Source organism: Wasmannia auropunctata, unplaced genomic scaffold (genome assembly GCF_000956235.1).
Source record: "Wasmannia auropunctata unplaced genomic scaffold, wasmannia.A_1.0 LD336036.1, whole genome shotgun sequence".
Lineage (NCBI taxonomy): Eukaryota > Metazoa > Arthropoda > Insecta > Hymenoptera > Formicidae > Wasmannia > Wasmannia auropunctata.
Genome location: NW_012026854.1, coordinates 1,756,023 through 1,779,556, shown reverse-complemented (window position 1 = coordinate 1,779,556; position 23,534 = coordinate 1,756,023). Strand labels below are relative to the sequence as shown.

At 43.5% G+C, this 23,534-nt stretch overlaps 2 protein-coding genes across 3 annotated transcripts in view; both read left to right on the top strand.

The window, feature by feature from the left end:
- Positions 1-1,554: 1,554 nt before the first annotated feature.
- The window catches only part of LOC105452221 (SAM and SH3 domain-containing protein 1-like), a 309,259-nt gene continuing 287,279 nt past the window's right edge, over positions 1,555-23,534 (top strand). Inside the window, exon 1 of the mRNA XM_011693162.1 lies at positions 1,555-4,144. Within this exon, the coding sequence (XP_011691464.1) occupies positions 3,647-4,144 (498 nt within the window). The 5' untranslated portion in view covers positions 1,555-3,646. The remainder of the gene's footprint in view (positions 4,145-23,534) is intronic.
- On the top strand, positions 19,867-21,602 carry LOC105452220. Of its 2 annotated transcripts, none has more exons than XM_011693160.1 (3): positions 19,867-20,263; positions 20,534-20,664; positions 21,043-21,602. In XM_011693160.1, the coding sequence occupies exons 1-3, from the start codon at positions 20,239-20,241 to the stop codon at positions 21,190-21,192; spliced, it is 306 nt and encodes a 101-aa protein (XP_011691462.1). In that variant the 5' UTR covers positions 19,867-20,238; the 3' UTR covers positions 21,193-21,602. The 2 variants fall into 2 exon arrangements, with proteins under 2 accessions (XP_011691462.1, XP_011691463.1); XM_011693161.1 differs by having other exon boundaries at positions 20,534-20,707.

The following is a 23,534-nucleotide window of genomic DNA, read 5'->3' as shown; positions in this document are numbered from 1 at the left end:
TGCTATTCAATATATGATTGTCTTTGGATTGCCTCACTTATCATTATTCCAGAGGAAAGTCGCTCTTTGAGGGATACCCGATTCTTGTCTAGAAAAAGGGAAGAAGTGACCCTCGAACTATTGCCGTTCCTATCGCACTCTGCACCGCTCGATGCAGTCCAGTTTCATTCGAGCGTGATACAATAGCACATAGAGAGCTGAACGTGTGCCGGCCGTTTGACTGGCAGCAGTGCAGATTATTGGCCTCGTGGGTCACAGGCCTTGTACCATTGCCGTTAACCGTTCATTTATAAATGTCGTCGGTCTGACAAAGAAATTGATTACGATTGTCGTAGATAATCATCGATACTAACTCTCGTTCAGTGACCGCCGTTGTTTTCTGAACGGTCACGCAACGCGCGGAACGGGGGTTATGGAGAAACGGCTGTATACCTTTTCCGCTTTTCTCTTCCATGTCTTTCGTGTGAATTCAAGAAATTGCCGTTGCCATTTTAATACGAAAACCGATAGCGGTAAGCGGATTTCGCCGCCATCTATATATTAAAATTTATTCTTTAATTTGATCCTCTCGCGCAAAAGTCGAAGTCGAAATCTACATAATAAAATATGATGCTCAGAATTTTAATCAAATTCTGAAGCAATACTCTTATTTAATCATTAATACATTTCAAAGCAGAAAATGTTAATATTGCACCATGTAATAAAAAAGACTGTTCTAGAATAAATTTAACTTGAATATACTTAAATAAAAGATTTTAAAGCAGTATGAAATATTCTTATTAAGATGACAGTTCAGAAGCCATTTTCTACCGTTGAAATAATTTTCTGAGATATTAACAAAGATTGCAATATTATTAAACGTACAATCTATTTGAAACGATTTATAATTTGCAGCAGAATTTAGCATAAAATTCTACTTATAATTTTATATGGCGCGAAAGGTGAAAATGACTCAAAACCTCGGAGTATCTATTCATACCACATGTTTAAATAGCACACATAATTTTATGTAAGAATAACACACAAATTCGTAAATAGACTGAATAAAAAATAATAAATAAAATTCTATGTTGAAATCTGACGCGAATTTATGGATCGTCTAAAGTGGACTTAGACGAGAATCCTGGAAGAGTGAGATAGAATCTTTAGAAGCCGGGGAACGCGTGGAGCCTTCTCATTCGGGGTTTAAGAGAAAAGCTCCCGAAGTTTCGTCGAAATTCTGAAATTCTCAAATTTTCTCACCGGGAAGATTTCGGGCGAACAAGTTGAATTTCCTCGCAAGATCCTCGCGCCCCTGTCGCAACGAGACCGATCCACCCCGGCGGCGGCGGCTGTTGCATCCTGACGTAGTCCACGGGCGATCTCGCCGGCTTTGAAATTGCACGTTGCGTCTGCGGAGTAGCGGCGGGGGGATCAAGAAGCCCCGCCGCAGGTGGGGAGAGAACGAGACTCACTCGGCGGCGGCGTCAGTGCCGGCAACGGAGAGGGGCGAGAGCGGTTCGTGAAGAGTAGACGAGTGGGGGCTCCCTCTGGTGGGTGTCTCGTGTCAGTCGAGCCGTGTGCCGCGTCGCGGTAGTGTCGTGCAGGTAGTGGCACCGTTTTCGCGCGTTCCGTCGAGCCACGACGATGACGTCTTCCTCGTTCTGACTATGAGCGACGCGCGCTCATCGCGAACATCACCGGGCACGTTCACCCCGCCGTCGTCGTCGTCATCGTCGTCGTTGTCGTCGCCGTTTATTTCGACTCGCACGCGGGCCGATCGGGCAAGCCGCGCGCGTCAGGGATACCAACGCACTCTCGTCGCTCGTTGCCGCCGCCGCCGCCGCCGTGGTTTTTCGGCCCTTCGAAATCTTACGATCGCCGCTCGACCGGACGGATCGTTTCGCCGGTTTCGCGTCCCCCAACGTCCGTTCGTGTGCGCAAAAGGGGGAAACTTCAACGCGTGGAATAGCCGACCGTGACCGTCGCGAGTGACTGCACGAAGTTCTACGAAGGAAGAAGCCGCCGCAGTTTTCGAAGAAACGTCGTCGCGAGAGCGCCGGCAGTTCGCAGTGCACGAGCGGACGTGCTCCGATTTTCGTTTTGTCGTTCGTTCAGCGTGAGCCCCTAATCCTTCATCGGAGAATCGACTAGCCGCGGAGCGAACGACTCGTTTGATCTGTCGCGTGAATGAGTGACCGTGGCGCGAGTTTCAAAATCGCTAGCAATAGGAAGCGAACGGAGGGGTCGGTCGCGCCGACGACGTTGCCAAGTCTCGTGCTTTTTTAAACCGGAGCAGACCCGTCCACGTCGTCCGTCTTCATCGAGATCCCCGACGTCGATCTCGCGTTGATCTACGATCGTCTTCCATTTGAAGAAGAAGAGGAACGTCTGGATTCGACGGCAGGATTTTACACGGGATTTTCGCTCGCGGACCTTCGCGAGTCCTCGTCGACGATCATCGCTCCGGATTTATTCCCGGAGTCTCCCTCGGATCGAGACCGTCAATCTGGGTTCGTCTCACTTTATCACGATAAGTACAGGCGCGGAAATAGCGCGTCATTCCCGGCATCGATCGCCGATCGTCGCGATTCCGGCGACGCGGATCAGCTGATAACCTCTCGCGTGCGCGTGCGACGGTGTAATTCCAGCGATTCGAAGTTCTTTCTTTTGCGTGCGCGTAAATAAACCGATCGCTCGCAAACCGAAGTAAATCGCGTCGTCGAGTGGCAAAGTGCCGGATTAGATTCCGCCGCCAAGATCGCGGTTCGCGAAGAGGAGCAAAAGGTGCGCGAGACGCGACGGGATTTATCGAGGATATATACGCTCGAGGCTGCTGTCGTACGTGCGCCGGCAAGAACTGACTCTTCCGCGCGCGTGTGTGTGTATATATATATATATATGTGTGTGTGTGATCCCTCTAAATTTTCCCCCGAATTTCTTTTCCCCGCCTATGTTTCTCGCGTCGCGCGAAGATAGAACGAGATCCGACGCGATTCGCCCTCCGGCTTTCCGCAGTGACGCTCCGCCTTTGCGTCTTTCCGCAAGAATCCGCTCGCGGAAACGGACGAGGGGGCACATCTCGACGGCTGCACATCGCCGAGACGACGTCCTGAGCGAGAGGGGAGGAGACAGAAGGGAAGAGAACAGCGCCGCCGATCTCGAGACTGTCACCCGTGTATCCCATGATGATCCGAAGAGCGGTACATGTCAAACGGCGAACGTGACCGCCGCAAACTACCTCCCTCCCCCGTCGACGCCCCGCGTGTTCCAGGGTCGTCGGCGAGACGACCCTCGTTAATACCGCAGCCGATCGTGAGAGGAGAATGTCGCGCTAGAGGGGGATCCGATTTACTTGCTGAATCGATCGAATTTCGACGATCCTCGGCCCTCGCGCGCCTCGATGGACGTTACGTTGTCGTCTGGAGGGCGGCCTCGCGGGATGGTAGTAGCCGCCGCCGACGAGTGCACCGGATAATAAAGCGGGATCGTCGTGAAACGGGATCGTCAAGAGGAAGCGGGCCAGGAGGGGGAAAGACGTGGTTTTGAAGAGAAGCAAACGAGCGGGGGCGTAGTCGGGGCCCACGCGCGTGAACAACGTGAGAGAGAGAGAAAGAGAGAGAGAGAGAGAGAGAGGGAAAGAGAAAGAGAAAGAAAAGACGTCAAGATGACCATGGCAAGTAACATCGTGGTCGAGTGGCTGCGGTCGCTCCACCTCGGCCAGTACTCGGAGTCGTTCATCGATAACGGCTACGACGACCTTGAGATCTGCAAGCAGATCGGCGATCCGGATCTCGACGCGATCGGCGTCTTCAATCAGAAGCACCGGGCGCGCCTGCTGCAGTCGGTCAAGACCCTACGCGAGGAAGGCGCCGCGAGTGTGTACTTCACGCTGGAGGAGACGAACGACAACAGCTGCGACAACATCAGCTCCAAGTCGTCGAGGACGTCGTCCGACCGGCCACCCAGCGACAAGGAGGCGCAGCGTGCGTCGCCCACGGCCAGCTCCTCCAGCGGCGGTCAGGAGCTGACGAAGTTCGCGGACGAGTACGAGGAGGGCAAGGCCGAGCTGGTGAGAATTCCCCGGATGCAACTGAGGATGCTGCTGCAGGAGAAGCTGAGACACGACGGGATCAGGCTGGCCTGCCAACCGTACACCACACCGGTAAGTCAATTTACTTTGGTGGGAAACTCCGTTACACGACACGTAGAGACTGTCGCAAGAGAATATAGATATCGACGAATATCGTACAAGTTGAAATTGTCAGGTCGGAAAACGTAGAACGATATTGACGTCGAGACCGTAGTGATCTCGAGTAACGAAGGGAAAGGGATTATTTTACGGGAAAATAAAAGAAAGTGGGTCAAACAAATTTATATATTTCGTAATAGAAAATTAATGAAATATGAAAAACATCACTAAATTAAACTGTAATTTCCGATCACATTTATGCTCGTTTGAAATGACAAAATCAGTTCGATTTACTTTTCGAAATTACAAATTCACGAGGTTACGATTTAATTTTCAAACACGGGAATAATTCGTATTTGGTTAAAATGAGATTAGTATAAAAGCTCTGGGGATATGTAGTCTATATATATTTACGTAAACGCGTGATGCACGCGTGTATAAGTATCAAGTTTATAATACAAGTCTAGAGCATGCAGTATGAATTATTATGTAAATTAAATTGCATATTATATGACGAGAATAATACGACTGTTTACTGTTTACGTATAGTGAAATGAATATTGTTGAATGATACATATTTTTAAATAGAAAATGTATTTTTTTTTTTAATATATTTTTTTTCCCGAGGCTTTGTACAGTCCCCTCGTATCTCTTATAAACAACGGCACAAATAGATATCGCTGCGCAGTAGATTAAATTGCTAATTAATTTCCAACTTCATAAACGGCGGTGCTATCTGCTCTTCGTGATACGTCGGCGATGTGTCGCGAAGCATAATTCCCTTCCGTTTCCCTCACGTTATATCCCACGTCGGCGGCGAGCACGCGCGTCGTCTTTAATACATTACGATACGCATCGCGATTAGCCGCGACAATGATACTCGAATTATCGAGTGAACTATCGGACGGGCGCTCAGGTGTGTCAGTCACAAAGGGCGGGGGTGAGTGGGGGAGAGGAGGGCAGAGGAGGAGGGGGGGGGGGAAGGCGGGGGACATCCGAGACGATGATAATGCTGAAAAACTCGCAGCCCTCACGCGGCACGCCCTACGAGCGTAGATAATCCCCTGATTCATTATTTCGTTGCATTAGCCACCAACCCCGAGATAAGAACAAGCCGTACTTTACCCTTCCCTCCGTGCACACGTTCTTATCCTCCTCCGATCCTTCGTACAAGATGTTCGCGATCCGTATATTATATTTTCACTTTTTCTTCACCGGTCCAGTTTCTTAAGAATTTCAACGTAAAGTTTCAACGTATAAATTTCGACGAGGAACGAACAATTTCAATTTTCACCATCGCGTCGCAATTGTATCTCCTTTTAACTTATGTACACGTGGGTATAACACGGCGGCGTGTTACACATTTGCTTCGTTCTTTATCACGTGTCAGCAACACAATGTAAAGTTACAAATGTATCTTTGCATCTCGACCTTGTTACATCTATAATGTAATGTAAAACATGTTTTCCACGCAGTTGGTCTAATTAAGGTACGGATATGTAGCGATACGCCCGCTAAGGGACTTTCCGTCAGTCGAAATACATTTTCTCGCGGGAAACTTTCGCGTGTGTTATCGCGAGGTAGGGAAATACACAGCGAAAGCTCCACATTCGCGGGGTTTATATTCTATAAAATTGCAGCGAAATATGGAAATCGCGAATACGAAAAAAAAGGAGAAGATAGAAAGATTTAAAGTTTTAGATGAAAGAAGAACGTATAACAAAGAAAAATGCGTTTTTATTTTTTCGTCTTATCCGACGCTGTTGTAATTTAGTGCGGCCAAGAAACAGAACGGGATAGAGGCAGGCTTAGGAATAGCGTTGCACTCTCCGAATTTTACGCGTGGTCTAAAAAACGGGATTTTAGTATTGCATCCTATAAAGGCGTAGATATTTTCTTTCAGAAAAAGAAAAAGGGAAGGAGTAAGAATTTTAGGGCCATCCAGTGTAGGCCCAGGAAAAATATCATTAAAAACGGACGCATTAAGAATCGTATTGCATTGTCATTATACGTTGTCTCGTTATTTTTGTTAACTTCCCCGTGCGAGAATAAGCGAATTTTATATTCATAGATACGAAGAAGATTCCCGATATGTATACGAACCAGGTACGCGAATAAAGAATGTGCGAACGTGCAATACACTTACGTTGTACTTATCTCCGCGCACTTAACAAGTAAGCTGCTCTTAATGTAGTTAAGTCGCCCCGCTGAGATTTCGATCCCCATAATTTTGTTGGCGGAGTTGCATATACCGTGAGGCTATATACCTATATATATAAGTCCTGTGCATACTCGAGACACGTAGTTCCAAAGCGCAATGCGAGCGACTGCGAGCGAGCGGAACGAAATCACGAATGATCGATCGGTCGGAATCGTAAGATGCATTGAGGACAATAGCCCTATTGTCTGATATATGTAAAATTAGCGGTGGATTCAATTAGAACTGCACCGAGTTTGAGGAAGGTACCGAGTGAATTTGGTTCAGTTGTATTCAAGAGTCGTATATAATTTGACGCATTTCCGCTGCCGTATATATTCGCTCACGATGCAAGAATCACATCGAGATGGAAAACGTAACGAAAAGATTTGAATTTTTTTGCGTATACAATTTTTTCTTCACACACTGACTCATGTAGCTTAAAGCCACTTTTATTTTTCTTTTTGTATCTTTTGCCATTCCATGTGATGAACAATGTGGAGCGTATGAAGCCATGCACATGAAAGTTCCGTTTTAATTCCTGGAATTTTTGAAACATTTTTCGTAAAGAATAATACGACATTCATAAAGGTTAGAATCCTTGGTTAGAACGTTGCAGGTGGAATTGAGAATTTTTGAGACGGGTATTATATTTTATGTAATGAAAAAAATGGAATGAGCTATGTAATTACAAACGGCGCGCGCATTCTGTGTTTCTAGTAATTAAAAAAAAGTAATAATAATTTAATAAATACCGGTCAATAGGAACGTGAATCATTTGTATGATGTTGGGTATAAGATTTTTGCTTGCGTATTTTTGCTTTCAAGCTAAATTCAGTCTGCACGGAGAAATTTTTATCTGTCGCTTACTTCATTATTCGACACAGAGCAAAATGCGGGCGCGATTAATTGGACATCGGGAATAAAGGTGATCGCGTCGGGTGACAATTTCGAGAATGATTAGTCATATACGCTCGTTATCAGAGTTACAAAGCCGCGAAGCTTTATCGTTCGGGAAACAAGTTTAAAGCCCCGCTTTGTTGCTAATGAGTCAGAGAACACACGCGGTAATATCCTTCATGTGTATACATCTACATTTGTTAATTAACTCCGACGAAACGATGAAAAGACAATCGCTTGATATTCGGAAGGGCGCATGACTTTTATCGTGCGAATAAGTTTGATATTTTATTCGTGACATTACAGATTGACGTTTTATAACATCTGTTTCTCTTAGGCTTCTTATTTCCTGAGTGTATTGATTTTGCAATGCTTTAGATATATTGCTGAAACGAAGCGTAATGAAAAATATAACAGAATGATATAAAAGAGAATTAATTGCTGAAGACATAGATAATACGTAAAAACAAATTTATGTATTTATGAATAAAAATAAGTATTAGTACTTAATATAATAGAATTTAAAGGAAAATTATCTAAATGTAACACTTTAACATGTTCATGTAGGTATAAAAACATTAGATATAAAAATTATCGTATATATGTATAATGTTATCGTATAAACAAGATCAGCTAACTCACAAAATTACTGCCTGCGTTTATGCAGCATTAATATGACGGCTGTGTTCGGAAGTTTCCAAAGTACAGATGCATTCTGCACACTTATTGCGAATGCATTGCGCAACTTTTGAGTAGCGAAAACAATGACGAATGTACTCGCCGGTGCGGGCGTAATAAAAAATTATCTCTTTAATATCAAAATACAATTTTTCTGTTTTTTTCCGACAAGTGGTGTAGAGTACAACGCCGTGACAAGTGTTTTGTTGAAGCATTTTACAAAATAATTTTGTTTACCAAAATTTTTCATAGTGACTGCAAATCGTTGCGTAACTGAAACCCCGCAATTGGAATGCATCGCGAATTTACGAGTATACGCGTGGCGGTTTTTTATTTTTACACATCGTCGATGTCCATTTAAATTAGTTCGCAAACTTTAATTTATTCCTCTCGCGAAACGTATGATTTCCCAGAAACACTGTGCTCTGTAAACGAACCGCATATACATTTGACGACGGAGATTAGGATAGGGACAAGCGTTTCATATGGCAATGACGCGGAGAGCGTGAACTATCGTAGATTACAAACATTAAAATTTTTATTGAGATACAAGATATACAAGAATTATTGCATTATCTTCTTTATTAGATTGAAAATGATAGTTGATTTAAGGCCTCTATAAATTAGGTTTAATGTATCAAGTTTAACGATACAGTAGTGAACAGATAATTTTTGTTTTTATGTGTAAATTCCAAGCGAATTACTGAAATTAATTCATTGAAATTACTGACAGTTTAATTACTACAATTTTGCGCATGTTGCTACGTACACGGAACAATCGTAGCACTTTTGATTTCAGTGCTTTAAAAACAGAAGATACGTAATAATATAGAGAAAAATTTATGAAAAATATTTCGGTGCAGAGAGATTTAATTTTATAGAAATTTAATATTGAGTTTAATCATGAAAAAAAATATTGAATGTTGTACATTATCGGAAAGAAATTGTAATGAACATTGAATCGGGTAAAAAAATTTCCACTAAGAATTAAATTTGTTCAGATTTTATAATCTGCAGCAGAAAATGCAATAATTCTGATTTATTCTTATAATTTTTCAATGTTATGATTACGCATAATTTTATAATAATTGCATTGATACAAATTTTCCTTCCTTTTTACAAATATGTATTATAATATACAAAGAAAAAGTACTTTAAATATAGGCATTATTGTCTCGAAACAGACGCCACAATACATTTTTCGCGTGATAGCGTGACCGATCGATCGAACAGCTATGAAAATTGCAAATTGAAGTGCAGAAAAGTTTCTGCGAGTTGCATGGAGGGTCATCGAGCGCGCGATTACTCATGCGCGCCGATTCATTTATGAACTTTTGGGTGGACCAAATGATACTCGCTTTCATTTACGTTCCCAATAAGCGCGAGTGCACTTTCCGTGTGCACTGTTTATGAAATTTTAATGCGTCTGGTTCAGCGGTACAAACCAAATGACGAATTTTCCATCCTGGACTTTGCTTTTCAATATACAACTCGCATCTGATGCAATTTTTTTACAAGACTCAAATAGGATCTATTTCATTTTTCGCTTTTTGTATAAAGATACAAAATTTTTGGTTTAATAATTTTTTTTATAAGATATCGATAACTTAAATTCAATAGCTTAAGAAAATACGAATTTGTTGAAAATCATTGGTTATTTCATTATCCATATAATATCTTCCTATTTCAATGCAAATGACAGTAATGAAAGCCGCAATAATTCCAACTTTTTCGATTTTGAAATTTAAATATTCTCGTCGTAAAATATCCCCTGAATTGCATCATGCAAATTATCTGCGTGTCATCGTAACTTCATTCGACAGAAAACAGCGGCAGCTGAACTGGATCGCGACGAACTTTTTACATATTCTATCTCACGTTTCGTAAATTCCCTAATTTTCGACCACGTGTGTCTCGCAAATGTTCGAAGACGATTTATTTTATAACCAGCGGCGAATTTTCACAAAGTCCTATAATCGTTGTATAAATCAAAACCACGTTTCGTGATGCGTGGACGCTTTATCGACGCGCGCTCTGTGATTCAGGATCGAGACAATAATGTGTCATCACTGTCGTCTCTTGGTTTTGGCGATCAACATATGAATAACACGATTATACGGCTGGCCGTCTCTCCGCGGCGGACTCGCTTCGTATTTTATACGCCCATATGTTACCTCTTTTTCGCAGGGAGCACGCATACACGCGAGCAAATGACCGCGAGCGCGAGGGGAATAAAAAAAAATCCCGTTTCTCTCAGAGCACGGTGGTCTGGCCGTCACCTGCGTCTTTCGCCTCTCGGCGCTGCGCGAACGAGACCTCGCTTCTCTCTCTCGCATGCGTGCAACGCGCGACTGCACGGCCGACTGACTTGACTGTTGTCAAAGTGATACTTCCCATCTCGAAACGAGAGCGCGTATGCACTCTCATCGCGTCACAATCGTGCACAGCCCGCACGCAGAAGATACGATTTGTCCGGCGTCTCGACTGCGGGCGCATACCTCGCTAATCAACATTCCAACCGTAGGGACCTATGTACAATTACGGTATTCGCGATACAATCGCCGCCAATACGCGCCTATCTGTAAGGCCGTTGGAGCGTAGCCCCACGACGGTGCAAACCAACACCTCGTGAAAATTGCACCGTGAGGCCGCGCCGCGTATACATGTTCGCCGAGTTGCGGAAAATACACCGCTCGAAAATTTCACGATGCATTCTCTCGCGATTGGGAATTTATCGCGCAACTGTTTTTTTTTTGTTTAGCTTCTCGCTCATTACTCGCCACACCTCCTCGTAATTGTTGGTTGGAACAGCTGGCTGCCTGCGATAGCTCCAAGTTTTAAAGATGTAATCTACGTTAAGCGAGAGCCTCTTATGAAAAGCGACCTTGTTACGATCCTATTAAATTAATCAGATAAGTGCGACAGACGTGGTTAAGAGAAACGTTCAACGTGAGATTTAATGTGATCCATGAATCTCTCTTTGATAGTTCCAATCGAAGCTTCTAATTTTGTTACTCTATTTTTTTAAAGAAAAGAAGACAAGTTATCATCCGTTTATTTTTATATTATGTACCTATATACATATATAATTTACTGTCTACATACATTTTTAACTTTATACGCATCTTCTTTCATTTAATTATGCAATGAATCAATTCACATTAATGAGTATACCGTTTTCGTCGAAATATATTTTATGAAGTTTGCACCACATACTCTTTCTGAATAATCAATATAAAATTGAGTAGGACAAATATGTATATCTCTGATCGATACGAAGTACGGCGCTTAAAGATATCCACGTTATAGATACATTTTTCATCACTCGCCACGCGATATAGACGGCTGCGCGAGACCGTTTGACCTAGCGTTCAGTAACCATTTTTCCCCCCGTGGAATTGTGCGAAGCGGAGCGAAAGGTACGTACACATTCGAGGCAAACAAGTTAGGAAAAAATAAAGCGTCAAAAATTTTTGCGTATCTAGGGCTAGAGAGAGAGAGAGAGAGAGAGAGAGAGAGAGAGAGAGAGAGAGAGAGAGAGAGCGTTGGAAATACTATACATATGATGAAATGGCAGCAGATAGATATTCTACGAATATGACGAGATAACGTGTCCGCGAGAGTGCGAGACGGGATTAAATATCCGACGATTATGTGGCGTGCCGCTCACACGTTTCCGACTCGACCTTGCAACGGGTGAGATAGGAAGAGTTTTCGTGAGCGCCATAAAGCGATCGAACAAGCACCTCTTCATTCTCGAGGCGTCTCTAACTCGTCTGGCGAATTTCCGTTATTCACGCCCACGGGAGTGGTCGTTACTCTCCCGGCAGCAGCGCGGCTACTCTTTTACGCCGATGAGAGTTGAATTGCGCCAACTTCGATCGTATAACCCGCTTCTATCCGCGTCGTGTTCGCTCTGTGTTTCTCGTAATAACAATCGGAATCACTAAGTACACGCGCTAGCAAACGATCGCGATTTTGAGAAACTTCCCCCTCTATAAACATTTGTTTTGTCTAAGTGAGCGACACAGATAAGGTCTTAAATTACTTTAATTAAATATTTAATAACGCTGATGCGTTCTTTTCGGATTTGTTAATCTGCAATTGAATGCTCAATAAAGAATCCTTGTTTCAAATCTTTTATTGAGCATAGTAACTGGTACAGTAATTCAAATGTTTATATGATCGCAATGATGGAATATTTATTAGCAACAGTAAGAAGCATACAAATTTTAATTAAAAATTTTAAATTTAAAACATTAAATATTGACTAAATTTGTAATTGAATGGTTTGGATAATTAAGTGAATGGCTAATAGAATCATTGATTCTTTTAACCACCGTTTTTATTCAATAGTTTTACTTCACTTGAGCGCGTAGACGTATCTTTGTGCATTCGTATATCTCCGTGTTTCTCATATCTGTTCGAGTTTTTTTATTAAGCATAACGCGTGAATATAGGTTGGATCTAAGCCGATGGTGTTTGATATTTTGAGACAGACACTGCACGACGACTAACCAACCGACCTTTCCTACGGTATAACTATAGCGTATCGGTGGTAATAGCTTTTAAATATTTGAACGAATGTTCAATCGATATACCTATCCCTTGGCCAGAGCGCGTCGCGGCTCTTTCCCGAGTCTTCCGTTCCCTGTTCTCCATTCCGTTCTAACCCATTCCTTTCCATCGCTTGGTGGAGAAAGCAGTCGGCCTTCCGAGCACGTTTTCATGAAATATCGAACGCATGGAATGAGATTCTCTTATTCCGTAAGGGGGAATGGCGACCGGTGGAGAAAGAAACGGCCGGGCAGAGTCCCGGACTTTAGGGCCCGGGGGAGCGAGAGAGCCGGTGGATCGAAATGGCAGATATTACGCGTCGCTCGCGACGACGCGGCCGTATGATTGATGCAAGACAGTTTACCGGCCGGTCGTATGTGGCGCGTGTAGCTAATACGCTGTCCTTGTATGCGCGTGTGGCGTGTGATTATTATTCAAATTTTCACGATAGCGAGCGCCCGGCGGGCTTCCAGCAGGCAGTTGCCGATTGCCCACCGAGATTGCTCCTAGTGAATATTTATTAAGCGCGCCTCTATTTGTTAATCGTTGTCTCGCGCCACCGCCCGCGCATCGCGAGACCGGATACGCCGGCCACTTCGGCGGCTTATCATCGCGCATTTTTCTCGTTTCCGTTCTTCGCGGCGCCGCGCCACGCCGCGCCGCGCCGCGCCGCGAAGGTTCCATCTCATCGTTTCTCGTAAACGGCACGTCAGGTCTGAGGATGTAATCAAGGAGAGTCTGGAAACGTCACGCGGACGCATCGAGTGTATGAACACGGGAATTTATGGTTCTCGCGGCAACCATCATTAATAACCCCACCTTTGTCTCTCTGTCTTCAGCTTCCTTTTCCTATCTGTCTTACGCGATCCTTCTATCTTTCCCTCTTTCTCTTTCTCTTTCCGCGCCTTGACAAGACGCCAAGATTCCGTCTCTCAACATTAGCGTGTTCGTACGTTTTCCTAGCTTCAACCTCCAACCGTTTTCGCTTCGGAACTCAACGCGAAACGATACGCCGCGCTATCATACCTGCAGAGAAGTGAGTTTGGAGTGGCATTAATGAAGAGACATCGTCGCGAGTCGTTGTGATAAAGCGAGGAGCCGTTACCGTCGCTTTTAATTAAGCTCCCGCTTTTAACGCGCCAATTATGAGAGCGAAGAATTTATACGCGTTTAACCTGAAAGTACCAAGTAGCTGTGACATCGATTACGGTACGGTGCATCTATGCAAACCAGCCTCCTTCTCCCGGATGAGGTTCCAGTGCCTTTCGTTCGCGCTTGCAACGAAGAGAAAATTGTGCTTTTCTCGCGTTAAACGCTTTCGCGCGCGCATATCTCGATCGTCCCCAAGTCACTCGTTTTGTAAGCGTGTCTTATGTAGCAAATTGCGTTGGGCGATTCTTCAATTAATCAACGTGTTCAGGCGTCATTATGATGAGTGAGATTTGCAGTTACATAGAAAAAAAATCAAGAGAACGAAAAGTCCATGTCAAATGTATAGTGAGGCACAATATATTGTGCGTATATGTATGTATTTATCGTACCATGTGATGGTAGCGAAATATCCAACCACGGATATTCATTCGAATACGATCTTCATGCACCGTATTCCCGTGTCACTTCTCTCTCCATTTCTGTATCTCGATTTCGCTTCGTCGTGCATCGTGCTTGTCGATTGACTTCGATGTTTGTCTCGTTTTGATTCAATTTGTACTTACGTCTTCTCCGTTACCCACACGCTGTTGCGAATACGCCGACGATCGGATTAAGCAAGCAAACTGATTCAATATCCGGCACACTATACAGAATAGTTCAAAATTTGTGCTTACGTTTACGGTTCTACAACCAAGATCAATTTAATAAGGCAGCTACTGACGTCTTTGTCTGGCGTAGTGTAATAAGTATTTTGTTAAATTTAACAGCTGAATAATTTTTGTCTAACACTTTTAATATGAATTGTGATAAGAACTCAAATAATATCTCCACAGATTATGTCTATCATGTAATTCTGTGGAGCGTGACTGTTTTAATTAATCATTGGTATGATAATTTATTACACAATAAAAATTCGAATGTAACTTCAAAGTTTTTATAATAGCATCGACATGTTTATCGAATCTTTAAGATTAGCCGACGTTCATTCTGCGCCGCAAGTGAATAAATCACATACTTTCGATCACGATTAAAAAATTCGCGCTCCGAAAATTATTTTTTGTAGACTGCCATTAGGCGCGCGCATTGGCGGTTCTCTCAATTTTCCAGGCGACTGGTTCCATCGATAACAGTCGCTATTAATTAGTTTACTGCACTCTCACGCGGTGTAATTTGCAGCAATCGAGCGCTACGCACTTTGTATCTCGGCACACGTATCCCGCTGACATTAATAACGGTGCGGTTTATTCGAGAAGGCCATTAGTCGCTGTCTTAGAGAAACTAAGCCACTGCGCCAAACGGGGGCGGTGGGGATAGTTGGCTGTGGAGTCTGTCCCAAAGTCGCGAGAGCCCCGCTTCGTTACGAGCGGATACACGCGGGATAGGATTTTCCTTTCTCAAGGATTTCACAGGCCCCTCTCCTTGCTCCCTTCTTCTCCCTCTCTCGCTTCGTCTTGTTCACCTCGTTTCCCTCCCACGCTTTCCTCCTCCTTGTATACTCCCTCGACTTTGTACAAGCCGCATCGAGCTACTGCTTCCGAAACTTTTCGAAGACGAGGGTTCGAGTCTCGATTAAGGGTGACTGTATAGGTATAGACGTTAGGCTCGGCGTCTCTGAGCAGTAAGTAAACCCCACCCTCCCCTATGCCTGGGATTTCTGGGAGAATAGAGGAAATGCCCCATGACGCTGGATTGACCTTTTACGCTTTCTGCGAGAATGCCATTCCCAACGTGAAAAAATCACGATACAGCTAAACAAAATTACAAACGATAGTAAACTACATGCATAACTTTGAAACTTTGAACATTAACTACGAACTTTAATAAAATTTAATCATGTTGTAAAACTTTTTGAAATATAGTAGATAATGGTTAAAACTGTATAAAGATAATAGTACTACAGAGTATAAAAAAAATTTCAACTAAATTTAATAAAATATGTCATATAGTAACGCAATTATATGATAAAACATTTTATAGAAAGTTTTAGCTAATAGTTTGTATTAATTCTATATATAAAATTTATTTTTATTATATTTTTATAAACGTACATCTCTACTAAACAATTTCATTCACCTCGTTATTTAAACTAGGTCAACATATCGGAGTTCGCCAGTTCTTCGAAAGCCCTTCTCATTATCATTCTTTTTACTCCGAAAAACACATGCGTGCCAACAATTCGCACACTCCGTAAATTTAGGCGAATTGTTTATAGAATTCGCAGTCTATTACACACGCGGGGCCTATTTCAGAAATTCGGTTTACAAGATCGATGAGACAAGAAAGTAAGAGAGAAAGAGAGAGAGAGAGAGAAAATCAGGTTGGGAAGGAAGTTGCCATCAATGAAGCGTTTATTTACCGGCCCTGGTATTTCGCCGGTATGTACTTAAGATGCATTACGTTACGTTTTCCATCGGGCAGGGAATGGTCTCGAAATGACCGACAAAAAGTACGGGCCCGTTCGACTTGGTGTATACTTCGTGTTTCTTTCTGCAACTTTAGGATACCCTGCGCTCTGAGCGCACACCGCGCCGGTGCTCAGGACAATACACGATCAGCGCGTACACGTATACGTATGTACACGCATTCGCGTGAGTATTTTACGTACGCGCGGGCGGACCGACGTATATAGTTAAGTAAACGCATTAGACCGCGGCGCGCAGGTATCCCCTCATCCTAGGCCCCCAGCCGAGTTCAGCACGCAATGCATGCCGCGCGCTATCTAGCCGGCATTAAGGACTCGCCGGGCTGTATTACCCCCCTTCCCCCCGGGTTGCCGGGTAATAAACATGTTTAATTGCAACGCTAATGTCGGGGCGGTGGGTGCCGCGCTCGCGGGAGCAACCCTTTCTGCGCGAGAACAGCGACTAGGTTCCGAAGCCATTCGCGGCGCTCTCTTGCGCCTTCGTGCTGCCGTACAAAGCCGGCGCCGCTATCGTGACGCCGAGCGTGATGCGAATTGATGCGATGCTGGAGCCCCGAAAGGAGCCCCGATAATCGATTACGTTCGATGATTGGCCGGGATGGAAAATGCGAAGCGATCGATTTACGTGGCCCAAGAGCCGCGGCCGTTCTGCATTCCGTCCGGCTTCTGTTATCGACGTTTATTACTTACCGGCGGCGCCTGCTGATACGGACCAGCTGACTTGGCTGGCAGCAGGCGGTCTACGGTATTTTGCGTACTCGCGATGGATCGTGCGTCTTCCCTCATCCTCTCGCCTTTCTCCCACGGAGCCTCGCCAAATTGATTACGCGCTTGTCTATCCGCGAGCACAATTGCGGCTCATCGATCGATTAGCGCGCACGGTATTTCGGATATCCACCTTGCAACTTACACTCCGGATGGAATCGATATAGTTAGTATGCCAAATATTGTAACAAGCGACGACGGTCAAATTTTCGAAAATATTCGCGCTTCGACTTTGTTCTTAGTTTAATATATAATCTTCTTTGTAATCAATTTGATAGATTTACTCTGCAGTTTTTATAAAATTAACTTCAACTTTAATGTTGGTTTAAAAAATTTAAAAGTTCCCGGAACTTGTTTCTGTTTTTATTAGAAAGCTATTTACATGTATGTTTTCTCCTCCTGTACGATATTGATCCTGTGGATAATCCGAGCAAAAACAGAAAATTCGATTAACTCGCTGCCACGTGACATTGATATATGGCGCGAAAGTGGGCGCGAATTTTTGTCATGTTATGAATATCACAGCATCTCGCGTCATCAACGCATTATACGACGCATTTTGATTAGCGGCGATAACGTGTGCCCGTACAGCCACGCTATAACTCGGCAAACTCGTCTTTCTTTCGAGGGTCGAAAAGAAATGCGACTTCAAGTGATTTCGCGTCATAACGTTATCACGTCCGGTGTATCGGTGGCATTGCGCGCCCCCAAGACGATAAAATCGTCGGCAGGTTCGTCGGTCTTATCAGCCCCAACCGATCGATCGTTTCAAGGGTGGCGTGTGGGTCACTGCTACTAGCGTCGAAATACGGTATGAAACAAAGGCGCAGTCTCTTGTTACTGGGGATTAAGCAACGCCGACGGAGGCAAAAAGCTTCGAGGGCTAATGCCAGACCGGTCGGAATTCTTCGGGGGTGAAGCGAGGTACGTTGCGGGTTAGGGTGCGAGTTAGGCCCCCGTCGAGGACTTTTTGGCCCACACGACGAGTGTTCGGTGTACTGCGAAGCAGTGCGCATGCACTCTGGAAGTGAAATTATTTTTCCATTGTCAAAAGTACGAATGTATATTTTATAATTTCGTCCGTTTATAATTGTACGCCGGGAAAGGACAATTAAGTAGCTCGTATGTGAACAATACGATTTTTGGTAACGTATATATTTAGTCGTCGGTTAAAGAGCGGCGTGAGAGCCTTGCCAATAGTTTGCTACCCTCTTTAATCGTGCATAACACTCAAAGGCCGTCCTCTCGAAATGGATCCTCAAATGGATTTTCGAATATCGGAGTGGCCAATTAATCGAGTAGTGTCGACCGAAAATCTGGATATCGCATATTCAACTCTGACGGTAATCCAGCAGTTGGCCCGTATATTCGGACTAGCGGTGTTCACATCGAGAATTCGCGTATTCCATCTCTGTGTGGATCTGACAAAATTAGACAATGCATATGTCAAGCGTGGATCTGAAATCGTAATAGTCTGTAATGCGTAGCTCAGCCGCGCGTACTAAGCTGATTTTGAATCATAATGTATAATTTATAGCTATAATTGAGCAGGTATAATTTTCTATATTAAAGAATTTATTCTTGTTATTGAATTAGTATTTCGAATTACTAATCTAATTTGTTGTAGAAATCCATTTTACAAAAATGTTTTATATGAAAAGTGAATTTAAAAATTACGGACTTATTGATTAAATATTATTAATCGCTCTATTAATCCGATATATTCGATCGTATTACGTGATAAGAGGATGCAGTGAAGCTGTCAACAACTTATTTAACACGAAATCGATAGTATCTATCCTACGTTCAATTGCGTTCAAGTTAATAGAATCGGTATCAACACGAAACATAATCTTGATGCATATTCTACGTGATTCGGGCGAAGCAAACGGACACAGGTGGACATCGTGCGACTCTGAATAGTCATGAAATTTCGAACGCCGTGCCGCATCGCGAAAGGCATAACATATTATACGCGGGCAGGGTTGGCAGGTGGCAGCGTACAAGGACCGCCGTAAGTCAGGAATCTTTAATGCTGTCCCGTTAGCCGCACGACCGGCATGACTTATTACCGTTTCCGGGTAGCCGGGCGCGAGACGCGCGATATATCAACCGTCTTTAACTCCCCTTTGTCACGGCGCGATGGGAGGGGGGGGGGAGGGGAAGGGAAAGAGTCGCCGAAAAAGTCGCCTGTTCTCCCACGCCGGCGGGCGCCAATCCCAACCGATCCTCGGGAAACGTCGGGCATCGTCGCAACCTGCCCGCGCCCGGTTGTACCCGGGACTGGCGGGACCCCGGATCCCATCCGATTTGCGAACGAGGCAGATTTGCTTTCGCCCACCCGCGCCGTTTGGAAAAATGGTGCGGCTTTGCCGCGGAGATCGTCGCCGGCGACGATCGTGCCGCTGCGCCCGCGCCACCGCCGCCGCGCCGCCGTCACCTTTATCGCCCCGCGACAACGAACCCGGAGAGACGAAGCGAGGCTATTACTCGACTTCCGGCGTGCAAGAGCCTCAAGGTGTCTGATTACTTCCGAGAGTCTCTCGTTCTCCGTTAAATCTTCGTCGTCGCGCCAGTCCTCTCTCGCGCGACGTTTTATCGTCGCGTCTTTCTTTCTCGTTTTCTTTCTTTTTCTTTTTTTTTTTCTCTTATTACTGAAACGAGGCGAATATGTCGGCGAGAGCGTTAGGAAACGGTGTATTACTTCGTAATGGTGGTAGCGAGGCGGCGTACCGCGTACTTCGTAATAATAATAGCGGCAGTGCCCATAAGATCTCGTTTCGATCGATTCTCGTAACGTACGGAACGCGCCGCGGGTTCTCCCTTCTCTGCAAAGGCAACCGGTGGCTCGATTATATTCAGCGCTCGCTATCGCGCGCTACTCTCCACGCTCTTTTTACTCTCTCTCTCTCTCTCTCTCTCTCTCTCGCGAACGAACGAACGACAAAAAACGGTCTATCCGTTTTGCAGGCGTGCCACGTTAGTTGGCACTACGTATTTCGCGAGAGGAATAACGCACCGTAAACATCGCGTATAACCTATTGTGCGATATAAAAAGAGGCCTTTATGAAATAAATCGTGTCACGTTGAATTAATTATTTACCGACAAAGAAATTTAATAACTATGTTTTCGCAATAAACAATTGCGGTATCTCTAACAGTTTTCGGGCAATTCGGGCGAATTTATAACACAGCTGTTTTATGGTTTAAAAGCTTGTCATCCTTTATAAACGTTTAATTATTTAACACAACATAAAAAGATACTTTCATAGTACACTGTATTCTAGCTTTTTACGCTAAATAATCGTTAAATAATTAAATCATAAAAGATCTTTTAAATATAAAACAGTGTTATAAATTGAAATTCTATTCGTGTATAGTGAGACATTTATTTCGATGTACGGACTGTTATGTATCATTTGTGAGTAATTCCTCTAAATATACTCTAAATATAATTTATTAATTGCGCAATATTATAATCGAGTATGCATAACGTGCAAATAACGTATTGTGCGCGCGTTGCAAATTATACCCCCCAGCACAAAACAGTGTATAAATTAATATAAAATCTGTGAGATCATTCTTAAATTCGTGGTCAAAAGAATTTTCCTACTTTACAATATAAAATTTTAATGATGTGGTGGATGGTATAATGGCGAAGTGGAACATTAAATTTCTCTTCAACGTCCAGCCGAGACCATATATTTCTTTGAAGCAACATCAGTACTGCAGAATCATATAATGCAGCATGCTGAGAGCAGAACGACTGGTGCTCGTGACATGTCGCTATATTACAAGACTCCGTTGATGTTTATCGTGCATGTAAAGAAGACGCATGATACATTCGAAACTACAAAATTCGCACGTGATACAAAAAAAAATTAAAATTATTTAGAAAATATACGCATCTTGTGATGCTTACTTCATTGTAGTTTTTATTTATAATATGCATGTTTAAAATTATGCCACTAAATCAGTTACTTTTTAATAATAATCTAATTTCAAAATCTGATATATATTAAAATTAAAAATTTATTTTAACTTACAAGTTTCTAGGGTGCTTACAATCATAACAAAATCAGTAAATGTTTATGATTCTTTTAAATGTCAGGGTGCCACGCAATACAAGAATTTTAAATATACAAAGTATCGACAGATCATCGAAATGAATTCTCGATTCTCACAAAGTATTATTCGCAGGTTTTTCCAACAGCATCTGTCGATCCCTCCATAGTGATTCTGAAAAATCCTAACCCGGATTTACGCCGGGAAGTTTCCCAGGCCACAAAACTGTCGGGGGCGGACGGTTATTTTGCGCGCCCTATTCTTTGCCATACGAATGCCCGCTAGTATACCCAAAGGCACAATTATTTCTCGTGGAATGCTTTCACATTTTCTGGAACGAATTGACACCCTTAGCACAAGCAATATGACGTAATAAGAATAACCAATTAATGACGGGAGTCGATAAGTCATTCTCTGAAAACGAGGGAAGAACGATAACCAAACGATTACGATACAATCAAACGGAATGCTTTTCATGCCGTTTTTCCGCTTATGCGTGTGATGTATCGGGTGTTCTAAGCATGTATTAATATAATAAATATCTTCACCAAAGTTCATAATTTATTGTGAACTTTATTAACTTATACAATTTATTGCATGCGAATTTTAGAAAATTTTGTTACTTCACGAATTTGCTCTTTTTGATATCTAAAATTAGATGATGACGTCGAGTTTGATCTGGCATAATACTTTATATGAAGTAATCGAATAATTGTTACAAGTTATTAAAAATAAAATTGAATAAAAAGAAGAATAAAGTTTTATTATATCTTAATCGGCTTATGCTTTCTATTATCGAATCGGTAACTTCGAGTCTATTAATGCCACGTCATTCAAACAAACGGCATTCTTCTTAGTCCGATCTGCTATCTGTAAGCCGAGAGAAAGTGCGCGTGATGCCCAGGGCGCTCTGTACACGTATATATACAGGTGGAGCTCGTCCGTTTCACGGCAGGTGTTGATTGCGCTTACGGCAACAGAAGGGAGAAACCCGGAGGCCGGTTTCGCGCGGGTATTGTGCCCGCGAGAAGGCGGTAATGGCCCTTTAACCTGTAACCCCAAGTAATTACGGAGTTAACCGATGCAAATTACAATAATTTGCGCCAAGGAAGTGGCCGCCCTTACCGCCCTCATCGCCTTAACCCCATCCCGATTTCGCTTTCCAACCCCGCGCACGGTCATTCGTTTCGCTGCTGCTAAGCGAATCGCTTCCCAACGCGCCTGACCCGTTATCTGCATTTTTTATGCCTCTCGAAGTCTCGCCCGTCTCGTTCGCGCGCGGATGAGAGCGTACATACGCTTCCCGAATATATAACTCATCTCATATTTTTAGCGCATATCACACAGCTGTAGAGACTCACGCGCCATCGAGCTTGACGTTTCTATGTCGACGCGCAAGTGCGATGTCGGTGAGCAAAACATTTATTGACTGCCGACACTTTTTTTTTTCGTCGAGCCATCCACCCACATCGTGTATAAGAGATGAGACATCTTATTTAAGGATACGAGAAGGTTATCTTTAGAGCGATTATTACTGCAGCATTTTTAATGCGCTCTTTGTGCGCTCATTGAACAGCTGTCAATTAACAAGCTTCGTGACGGCGAGACAATCGCTACATTTATTTCTATCTAGTGCTGAATAGAGACGTAAAGTGGACACTCTAATAACACAATACTTCAATATGCCGTACTCCCGTGCGAAGAGCGTGTCAGCGCAATAATTATGTACACGTCGCCGAGTCGAGTCGACGTAGGATACCGATTTATCGCACAAAAAGTAGCTGGAATAACACGGACGTTAATCGTAAAATAGTATGTTTATGACTGTATGAGGCTCGAGAAAGCACACACGTGGACATAATCTGTCGAACGATAAGAATACATTTTAATAGCCGACACAGCATATGTGGTGCAAACGTGTCTATCATATTTCTGTATATCTTATAGTAAATGTAATATCGCGTGCGTTTCGTGCTTACAGTACACTCGACTACAATTGATATCGTTGTATGTATTTTACGCCCAATTATTTCCACCTCGGACAGTCAGGCCGTCCCATTGCGTCACGCACGCTACTATAACCCGTATATATGGAGGAGAGATGTTATCTCGATAACGCTTCTTTAAAGGCGATAATTCGCGAGCCTGTCTTTCGCGAATAGCGCATTCGCACGGGTGCGATACGTGTCTCGGAAACAATGGCCTAATACATCTGTCCCTGTTCGCACTAATACTTTCCCCACATTGATACTTGGTATGCGCGGTACCACGGCTCGCTTATACGTATAATAATAAATCGCGTTTTATAGCCCGACACGTATACAGCGCGCGATAGCTTCCAGCGACACGCCGATATGCGAAAAATGTTTGCTAAATAGTTTGTTAGATCGATCGTAATGCTGCTGGTGGGCGCGAAACAGCCGGATCGCACGAGAGTGTGGGGAAAATTTATATATTTCTATTCGGATTCCGTTGTACCGCCAGACAGACGTTGTATGGCATTGATAATTCCACAATAGCCGCGATCATCGAAACCGTCTTTTTCAATTCTCTCGTTTCCATTTCAACTGAATGGTCAATGTGAAAAATTCGATAATCTCCGTAACATAACGTAAAAAGAATTTGAA